Source organism: Benincasa hispida, chromosome 12 (genome assembly GCF_027475165.1).
Source record: "Benincasa hispida cultivar pf3 chromosome 12, pf3_genome.v1.1, whole genome shotgun sequence".
NCBI classification, from domain to species: Eukaryota; Viridiplantae; Streptophyta; class Magnoliopsida; order Cucurbitales; family Cucurbitaceae; genus Benincasa; species Benincasa hispida.
The window spans coordinates 35,555,577-35,566,364 of record NC_143489.1 but is presented as its reverse complement, the minus strand read 5'-3'; the positions used below and the strand labels follow the sequence as shown (position 1 = coordinate 35,566,364).

Sequence of the window (10,788 nt, the reverse complement as noted above, 5' to 3'; positions counted from 1 at the left end):
GATTTAGTCTCATTATTGTAACCACCTATACCAAAAGTCTCCAAGCAAGATAATGAAATGGTTATAATTGTCCTTTCATGAACTCAGTTAGCACACAAATATTAATTAATACCCAAAGATTACATGCATACTATCTTTTTGTTTCTCAACTTAAAAAGGGATGTTGAGTAGAGATTAACAAGCTTTTTATGTCATGATTTAGTCCTAAATGGGCTTTTGATTGCCAAACTTTTAAGGTTTCTTAAATAAAATATGAGTTATGTTCATTTTTTTTTTATTAATATATATGTAACTTAGATTTGAAAAAGTTTTCAAAACCCTTCCATTTTACTCAACTTTCCTGGTTACCAAATTGTTTATTATAATTTCTGTACCCTATTTTAAAATTTTGCTGAATGCGTGTGAAATCACTTATTATAATTTTTTTACCCTATTTAAAATTTTACTTGCGTGTCTACTCTATTTAAATTTTCTGTTTGTGTTTGTGCGCGTGTGTTTGCATGCGTGCGTGTATCACCGATAGTTTGTTCAGGGTTCTAATCTCAATGGTTGGCAACTAAATACAAGGGTTGCACTCATTGTTGGACTTAACCCAACACCTTACGACATGAGCTTACAACAGGCATGCACCACCTGTGTCCATGTTCTCAAAGGCATCCCTCTCTTTCAAGAGGATTCGTGGCATGTCGAGCGCTGGTAAGGTTGTGTGTGTATATGCACACGCGCATGTGTGTGCGCATGCACATGTGCGTGTATGAGTACGTATGCATGTTATTTGTTTTGATTTTATCTCTACGCAATTGTTTGTTGCAATGATACATTAATGTAGGAACATGCAAATGTTTGTTTTCACCTCGAACTTGTTTGAATGGGTAAAAATTAATAATAATAAGAAGAGTGTTTACAAATTAAAATTGTCCAACTCGTTAGGATTTAAGTTTTCATCTTGACATCAAAGTGAACATAATTCAACTGACATATAAGTGTGTTAGTAATTAAGACGTTTATGGTTTGGATCCTCCTATCTTGTTGGACTAAAAAAAACATCATTTCCACCAATTGTAAAATTAAAAAAAAAAATCAAAATAAAATTTGAAGCATGAGGTCTTATTTGGTGATTGTAAATGTAATGGTAATATATTAAATATGAAATTTAAAAATCAATATTGACTTTAATTATATATTTTATAGTTACAATTAAAAACACTAAATATTTATTACAAGTTTCTAATGGTTTTATTTTTCACTTGAAAATTCTAATAAAATCTGGATAAATGCTGAAAAATAAAAATATTTTATTTGGAAAATGGGCTGAAATTATTAAGATAAAATTAAAATTAGAAAATAAAAATATAAGCCAGGGGTTTTTTGGGTGTAGTTTTTAAATATGATTTGTAACAGAACATATAACTTTAAAAGTACTAAAATAACAAATAAAAACAATAAAATACTGTTACCACTTTGTACTATTTGTTTGTTTTCAGAACCAATTTAAAAATTCATCATCCTATCAAACAAATTTCCTCCATCAATTTTTTTTTTCTTTAAAAAATGTTTTTAATTACTACTTCTAATTTTATAAACACAACTCCATAACTTCTTAAAAATAAAACATTGAACAGTCTTAGAAACTTTTTTCTTTTTTTCTGGAAAGGAACATGTCTTAAATACTTACACATGGCTTGGTGCATGAGTTAGTACTTTGACTAATAATGAGTACATTATCAATCATGGTGAACCCCTCCCAAACAAAAAACTAAGTGTTTGATCACTATTTCGACTCCTTTCATAATCATTTGGTTTTTGGTTTTGAAAATTAAATCTATTTTCTCTCAATTTTTTACAATGATATTGCATCTACTTTAATATAATGATTGAATTGTTAGCCAAATTCTAAAAATGAAAACAAATTTTTAAAAGCTAATTTTTTCAAAATTTGACTCGATTTTTTAAACCATTGCTAAAAAGTAGATAACAAAAAAAAAAAAAAAAATTGGAGGTAGAAGTAGTGTTTATAGGCTTAATTTTCAAAAACAAAAATAAAAAACTCAATGGTTACCAAACGGGACCTTTGTTTTTAGTTTTTTGTTTTTGAAAATTAAGTCTATTTTGCCTTATCTTCTTACCATGATTTGCATCCTTCTTAAATGCAAGGGTTGAATTCTCAATCAAATTCCAAAAATTACTTTTTAAAAACTATTTTTTTTAGTTTTCAGAATTTGGTTTGTTTTTTAAAAACATTGGTAAAAAATAGATAACAAGAAAAAAGAGTCAAAACTAAAAACAAAAAACCATATAGTTACCAAAGAGGGCGTAAACTACAAGCTTAAGCATATTTTAACCATATGATTTTTTTTTTTAGTTTTTTAAATTAAGTTTATGAACACTCTTCATAAGTTATTATTTACCTTTTAAGGATGTTTTTAGAATTAAGATAAGTTTTGAAAACTAATTTTGAAATTTATTTTTGTTTTTAAAAATTTGGTTATGAATTCAAGTGCTCCCTTAAAAAATATAATATTAATTATAAATAATGGTGAGATAACAAACACAATTTCTAGAAACCGAATAGTTATGGTGACATAATTTTTAAACATGCAAGTTTGTATATAATACCATTAAAAGAAAATCCTAAACGTTAAATTTTGTATCTAATAGGTCCTTAAGGTTTAGAAGTATTTAATAGATCAAGGACGTTTAATTTTAGGTTTAATAAGTCCTTAATATATACGTATTTTAATTCATCTACAAGACATAAAATAAACTTTTGTATCTAATAGTACCTAGACTTTTAATGTTAAAAGTTACTATTAGTCCCTAAACTGAAAAAAAAATAATAATTTAGTCTTTGAACTTCGATTTGTAACATTTTGGTCCTAAATTTTAAATTTTTAACATTTTAATCCCTAAATTTTGCTACGTAACAATCAAATCCTTATACTTAAAATTTACAACAATTTAATACTTATTGTAGAAAGTAGCATTGAGATTTAATGAGATTTATTACACAAATAAATAGATAAACTAATTATAGATTCAATATTTTTATAAAATACAAAGTCTACGTCATTAAAAAAAATTGACATCTAATATTGATAAATTTATTTAGGTTAGAGACTAAATTGTTATGAATTTAAAAGTACAGAGACTAAGTTATTATATATTAAAATTTATGATCTAAATCGTTACAAAATTGAGAATACAACAATTAAATCGTTATAAATAAAAGTTGAGAATAAATTGTGACTTTTAACTGTGTGTATATTTGGTCAAAACATAAAATTGAAAGTGGATGAACAAACTTATTCATTACACAATTGAAAGTTTTGTAATTTAACTTGGAAAAGATAGTTGTTCATTCTCATATGTTAGAAATGAAGTGGCAATTCAGTAATTTGGTACCCAACAAGCCTTTGAATATGTTTGATGCATTTGAGAGAAAAAAAAGTAAAGGCTGTGACAAAAGATCAGAGGACCCATCTGAAGTCAAAAGGATTTTATTTTTCTCAAATGGCCACTGATGGAGGTTCCCACAAAAGTAGACCTCTGAGTCCTCTGCCATTCTTTTTCTTTTTACAATATGTGATTGAAAAGGCCCACAGAACTGGAAGCAAGCAACAGAAACTCATCTCAAAGAGCTAAGGAACACATGAATTCACAAACACATCAAATTATTGAGTTGACATCTTTTCACATTTTGCCCATTTGGGGTTCTTCTTTCAGTTTTTTTCTCTGTTGATTCTTATCTTTCAAAGTTTCTGATGATTTGGGGAAGATCTAGCTCTGGTTCCTGTTCTGGGTCCTTTTGCCTACTTGGTGTTTGATGAAATGCATCCTCCATTGTTTTCACCTCTTGGGTGGCTTCAAGCTCCCTTTTGATGAAGGTTCTATCAATGGCTTCCTCTACTTTTTCTTTTCTGTAATTGGGATTGAATTTTGAAGGGCCCTTGAGATACTGTTCTATTTCCATTGCTCATTGATCTCATTGGATTAGCTGATTGATTGTCTGCTGGTTCTCAAATGGGCAAGAAGAAGGGCTGGTTTTATTTAGTCAAGAAGCTATTTGTTTCAGAGACACAGCCAAATCCTGAGAAGGTAAAGAGAGATTGACATATAGCTTCATTTTTCAACATTGTCTTCAACTAATCATCAATGCCGATGAATTTGGTTTTTTTTGTCCCCAGAAGCAAAAGAGATGGAAATGGGTGTTTGGAAGGATGAGGAACAAGAGATTAGCCACACTGACAGCGCCATCGCCATCAAAAGCGACGATGAGAATAGAGGAGGAAGAGGAGGAAGAGGAGAGGAAGCAGGCTCTTTCTGTGGCAATTGCGAGTACTGCCGCGGCCGAGGCGGCGGTTGCAGCAGCTAAGGCTGCTGTTGAGGTTGTTTGGCTCACAGGGACTCCTCAGTCTCATCAACAAGAGGCTGCTGAGGAAGTCTTTAAGCCTCTCAAGAAGGCCCCTCCATCTGATCTCCTTAAACGTGAAAGGGAAATCCATGAGTTTGCTGCTATTACTATCCAAACTGCTTTCCGTGGCTTCCTTGTGAGTACTTCTTCTGACTGTACTTTCTCCTTTGCTTGAATAGAACTAGAATGAAAATGCTGAAACAAATTGGTACTGCTACTGTCTTAATTAAAAAAAGTAGCCCATGGAGCAAGATTTTAAACCTTGTACTCTAATTTTTTTCTTTTTAAGAAATTGAAGAAATAAACATTCAAGAAAATAGTCATTTATTTATTTTTTTTTTTCGGATGAAGATGAGACATATAAGATAAAAAGCCAAGAAACAACAAAAAAATGGAACTTCTATTAACATTTGTGTAAAGTTAGAAACACAAGGAAGGGAACGCCAGAACTTTTTACTTAACTTAGTATACATTTATAACAATAAGTAGAGAATGTAACTAAATGCATTTATTTTTCAAAAAACGGAAACAAACAACAAAATATGAAACGAAAAAGTTATCAAAAGACACTTAATCCTAAGGCATCAATATGTCCTAACTACTCGTGTATATGATTACAAGTCTTGACTCTCCAGCCTTGTCTACTTGGTGATACTTGTATTATTAAGTAAAGAATGTAAATTTTCAGGCGAGAAAAGCATTGAGAGCATTGAAAGGAATAGTGAGGCTACAGGCAATTATTAGAGGAAGAGCTGTTAGGCGCCAAGCCATTGCCACTTTGAAATGCTTGCAGTCCATCGTTAGCATACAATCACAAGTGTGTTCAAATAGACTTCATCTTCCTCAAAACACTTTCAATTCTCCTGAAACGAAGCAGTTTCAGAGCTGGAAAGATAGGATTATAAAGGTAGGCCAAGCCAAAGTATAGCTGTATTGGTTGATTTACTCTGTTAAAAATATGATTGGTTTGATGATACTATTATTTCTGAATACAGTTATTTAAGACAAGAAGTCGCTTCATAGACTTAGCTTGCATGACTTTACTTCTGGACTCTTCTCTAAAAGCCTATATCAATGGAGATGTTGTCCTTACATATCTAAGAAAGATCTTTTCCATCTCTAATGAAAGTAGGATTATGTTCCCATCAATAATTCTCCCACACAGCAGAAAAAGTACTAAGCCCAGATAACTTTACTCTTGAACTCTACCCTACATATTCAAGATCTTTCTTCTACCTGATGTAGGGCTATATTCACATCCCAACAGTTCTCACTCAAACAAGAAACCACTAAACTACATCTTAAATAGTTGTTTATTCATCCACTCTAGACCTCATTAACAAGCTTGCTCTTACCTAGATTAATTCCTCTTCTATGAAGCACATGAGTGTATTCACTAAAACTCAACCACGAATCACATTGTCGAATTACTAAAGACGGCCACTTTTTGTTGTTCCTTAACAAGTCTCTTCATTGTCTTCCTCTGAGTTTCTTTTACATCCTGCATCAATATTCAGTAGCAGTTTTATTCAGTCGAATTGTTTTCTTTTACATCCTGCATCAATATTCAGTAGCAGTTTTATTCAGTCGAATTGTTTTCCGATTCACCTTTTTTTCCTTACCATTTTTCATTGATTTTTGAAGTTGGATTCGAACGATCAAAGGTGGGATGATAGCCTGTTATCAAAAGAAGAAGCAGATGCAGTGTTTTTGAGCAGGAAAGAGGCAGTGATCAGGAGAGAGCGAGTGAAGGAATACTTATTCGCCCACAGGGTAAATAGTACAAATCATCAACCTTTCTAAAACAAACACTTACTGTTCTTTTGCTTCCTGAAGTCAAATTTCTAATCCTCCACCATTTTGCAGAGGTCTGCAGAATCAGAAAGAAAAAAAGTAAAAGGAAGATGGAGATACTGGCTAGACCAATGGGTTGACACCCAACTCTCGAAAAGCAAAGAACTCGAAGATTTGGACTCCATTTTCACCTCAAATCCAAAACACAAAGAGACAACAAACGACAGATTCAAACCAAACCCAACAACAAAAAATATGGACAGAAACATAGAAGAATACCCCAACCAATCTCCATCTCAAAAACCAGTTCTGAAACAGCTCTCTCACCACAAGAAGCAACGTTCATTGGGAGGTGGAATAGACTCAAACAGCTCATTTTCAAGCTCCCCACTGGTACCAACATACATGGCTGCCACTGAATCAGCAAAGGCAAAATCAAGATCCTTAAGCTCCCCCAAGCTAAGGCCAGCAGGGGGATTAGACACTTGTTCGGATGGGAATTCTCCATGCAAGACAAAGCAGCTCTGTTTAGTTTCTTCAATGGTGAGTGAAGTTGGAATTAGCAGTGGGAGAAGAGGTTTTCATCAGCAGCAAAGATCACCAGGGCTGAAGGGGCTTCCAGGGCCAACAAGATCAAGCAGAACTCTCACTAAAGATTTGAGCATTGATTCTGAGCATTCCTTGCCAAACTGGGATAGACAAAGTGCCTTCCAATGATTGTTTTCTTGTTGGGCAGATTGATATTAAAATGAATACAGAAACAGTTTGTGGTGTTGTGCTCATATATCTAATAAAAATGTGTTTGCTGTTTGTAGATCATGGATGTGCCTATATTTTTAATCATGATGATTTCTTCTTTTCTTTGTTATTAAACCATCTTCTTTATATTTAATCCTTATACTAATTGTTTTTGTTAACCTTTTTCTTTTCTCCATTAGTTTAACCATGCACTCTAGAGATTCGAAGAATTATAATGCTTTAACTAGTTGAATTGTGGTTTAGGAGGTTGCCTTATTGTTTTGGTCACGAATAAATTCTTCCATCAAATTTCTTCACTATCTTTTAACTTTTATAATTAACAATTTTAGTTCTTAACCTTATTTTATGACTAACATACGGATAACAATAGCTTTCAGTACATATATATACGTGTTAATATGGCTAATGTGAATTTAGCTTAACAATAATTGATATGTACTTCCTCTTTTGAATCAAAGGTTCAATCCTCCACAATTGTTGTACCAAAAAACTGTGTTAATGTGAAGATGTATTGGAGCTACATAGGTAAGCTAAACCAAATAATAAGTAACAAAATATTAACCATGATTATAATGGTTTTTTTCCTCTATTGAAGAGGTTTAAAATTAAAGTAGACATTCAAGAGTTTATTTAAAATAGTTGATTTTTTTAGGAGTTTATAGGTTTAAACAATCATTAGTTTAGAGACCAAAATAGAGTGAACCTAAAACATTAAGGTGCCAAATTAAAGTTTTAAATATTTGATCAAATCAGGATGAGTGGTGTTGATGCCAAATTTTGGATAGGGAAAAATGTATTTGACCTTCATGTGACAACAATTGTAAGTTTGTAATTTGAGAAAGAAAGGACCTGCAAAACAAAGAAAAATGGTTTCAATGTCAAAGTCAATACGTGAATTAAATAATAAAGAAGTAAGAAGTTTTAGTTATCTCATATGGAACCATAATGATGTGTTTATAAGAGATTTGATCTAGGGTCTAATTTAACACTACTAGATTAGGATATGAGTTTTTCTATTCCAGATAAGTTAGATCAAATCTTATCTTATATTTTTTTTTAGTACAACAACTAAAGAGTGGGGGATTAAACTTTCGACTTCTAGGTATGAACATCATGTCAATACCACTAAGGCAGGCTCATTTCGACTTTGACTTGCCCTTAATTTATCTAAGCAGAGTTTCCTTGTGACATCAATTGCCAATTGTGGTAGATTTTCACTTATTAGTTTAATCGGTATATGATGTCAATATTTTAGAAGAATGTAAGAAGGAAGAACTTAAATAAAAAATTTATTAACATAACTAAAATGTATCACTCAATTATTCTTCATGGATGTAATTTGTAATTTAACATTTAACACATTTTTTTCTTTTTAAGTACAATAAATATGGGTATAAAAATTTGAATCTAGGAGAAAAACCATTTTAATCACTTTCAATTCTTTAAAAAATATTCAACAAAAATCTACCAATGAGCATAAGTTTTATTTCTTTATTTATTTACCTAATTTGTAGACATTTACTATATGGATACGGATGTGAAGGCAACACTAGAAAATTTAAGTTATGGTCACTAAATATACTTAGGTTTTTGTCAAATGATTAACAAGAAACTAATGGTAAGAAAAGAACCAAAACACTTTTTCATGCCAAGAAAAAAAAAATTAATTGCACGATATTTAAAGAAATTACTAACACGAACATAGTTCAGTTGGTATAAATTTGTATTGTTGACTTTAATGTCAGATGCTCGATTCCTCCACCCTAAATATTATAAAAAAAAAAAAACAAAAAAGCAAATAAATGGATGGAATGGAACGAGGGAGTTGGCACATTTTAATGGTTTGAAGAGCTTTATTTCAAAAAGAGAAGAAAGGAAAAAAAAAATGGGCAGAGAAAAGAGATGCAATAGAACCAATAAAAGAAGATAATTGTATACACAACATAAATACAATAATAAATGATAGGAAAGTTACACTTTTATTTAAGATTTTGGGTTTGGTAGCATTTTAATTTCTGAATTTTCAAGAAGTAAAATTAAAAAAAAAAAAACTTTTTGATATCTATTAATTTTCTCCTTATTATTTTCCCTCTCAACTTTCTCAATTCTCCATCCATGGCTGTAGCCATTGTGGCATGTTGATACCAAAATATTTAAAAGATTCGAAGAGGGAGAAAGAAAGGAGGATGGAGGAAAAGGAAGAGAGAAAAAAAATAATAAAATTATTTAAAAGATTTTTAAAAAAATAAAGAAATAAATAATTTTTAAGATCAATTTTATATAAATAGGTAATACAAAACTGATGACAAAAACTAAAATGTTATCCTCATACTTTAGGCTAAAATATCGAGTTTGAAAACTCATAGACCAAAGTGCAACTAAATCCAAGCCTTTCGGACTAAAAAGTATAATTTTTCCTAGATGATAATATAACTAGAAAAATACAAAGCTACACCATCTCCATGTAGCCCACATTAAAAATGCACGTGACAAAAAATTATTTTTTTTAAAAAATGAAGGTATTATTTTATCTTTATGTGATAAATGATGGGCTACATGGAGATGGATATAATCAAGGCTACAATATCTTCTTGCAAGTGAATGGGCCTTTGGTAGAACCATGAGCTTGGTTCGAAAACTTTGACATCAAAATGAAGTTGTCTCCTTAATAATCATATTAGCAAGTTGATCTTCAAATAGAATAAATCGAGTTGAAAAGTTGTTTTCGAGCAACACATTCATGCTTGAGATTACGATCTATTAAATATGTTACTATTAATTTGATTTCAACATTTCCCTCTAATATACATTATCCCTATATAAAGAAGTCTTATACACATGTAAAAATTATGTTTTATCAATTAAAAAAGAAAACCTAATAGAAGGTCTAAATTGTACTTGTAAAAGTTTAAAATTTTAATTATTACAAAATTATTAATTTGAAGTTTTAATTGATATAACCTTTAAACTTTAGGGATACAAATTTATTTTTTTCCTAAAAGTTTAATATTATTATCATTTAATTTTACTTTGGAATGAAATTGTATTAAATACAATAAACTCCTCATAATTATTTGAGATTGTTTGCCTTTTAATGCATGCCCTATAGTTTGTTATATTGTAAGCACTAAATTTAATTTCAAATGTACTAAAGAAAACTAATTTCTAGGCATTTATGTTTTATGATTTTTTTATACAAACAACAAACCTATACTATATTAAAAATGGCAATAAGGGAAAATTTTTCTCTACCTTTTTGCGCTTACTATTTTACAATTACCATTTTATCCCTATTATATCTCAACACCTCATCAACCAAACCCTTTCGAAAAACACTCTTTCTGTAAAGAGATTTCATCCCTTCTATAATAACTACCACAACTCATAAGTAATCATTTCTAAATTACTGGAGATCGAAATGGGATCGAAGCGCATATGACTCGAGAATTCATGCCACCATTGATATAGTCAAGTGACAATTCCAAAATGAAAAATTAAAGTTGAATTTCAAAAGGATAATTCTAGGTTTTTTTTCCTCTGTTTTATTTTTGTTCAAATTACTTTTTGGAGAAAATGTTAATGGTCGGAAAATTTTTACTTTGGTTAATTAGATGAATTTTTGTGACTTATGTTGTGTAAGTGTCGAGAGGCAGCAATCTATGACATTGTGAATATTTTAGAAAATGTTGGAATAATGAATTGTTGTTGTTGATTTGTTTGTTTTTTTAGATCCAACTTTTTATGTTTTTTGTTTATCAATTTTCATTTAATTATATTTGTTGAGAAAGAATTTTCATTATTTGATCTTTGTAGAAAGGCGAAGA

General features: G+C 30.5%; 1 protein-coding gene and 1 long non-coding RNA gene across 4 annotated transcripts; one reads left to right on the top strand and one right to left on the bottom strand.

Annotated features, from left to right (window-relative positions):
- Nucleotides 1-3,449: 3,449 nt before the first annotated feature.
- Nucleotides 3,450-7,024, top strand: IQD11 (IQ-domain 11). 2 transcript variants are annotated; one of them, XM_039020112.2, is made up of 6 exons: nucleotides 3,517-3,884; nucleotides 3,995-4,095; nucleotides 4,185-4,547; nucleotides 5,100-5,318; nucleotides 6,056-6,184; nucleotides 6,278-7,024. In XM_039020112.2, the coding sequence occupies exons 2-6, from the start codon at nucleotides 4,021-4,023 to the stop codon at nucleotides 6,920-6,922; spliced, it is 1,431 nt and encodes a 476-aa protein (XP_038876040.1). In that variant the 5' UTR covers nucleotides 3,517-3,884; nucleotides 3,995-4,020; the 3' UTR covers nucleotides 6,923-7,024. The 2 variants fall into 2 exon arrangements, with proteins under 2 accessions (XP_038876041.1, XP_038876040.1); XM_039020113.2 differs by lacking the exon at nucleotides 5,100-5,318 and having other exon boundaries at nucleotides 3,450-4,095.
- LOC120068371 (uncharacterized) lies at nucleotides 4,901-7,011 on the bottom strand. 2 transcript variants are annotated; one of them, XR_005479181.2, is made up of 5 exons: nucleotides 6,533-6,961; nucleotides 6,228-6,281; nucleotides 6,034-6,088; nucleotides 5,767-5,912; nucleotides 4,901-5,274 (listed from the first exon to the last, which is right to left on the bottom strand). It is a non-coding gene; the product is annotated as an uncharacterized LOC120068371 (long non-coding RNA). The 2 variants fall into 2 exon arrangements; XR_005479179.2 differs by lacking the exon at nucleotides 4,901-5,274 and having other exon boundaries at nucleotides 6,485-7,011.
- Nucleotides 7,025-10,788: the final 3,764 nt, after the last annotated feature.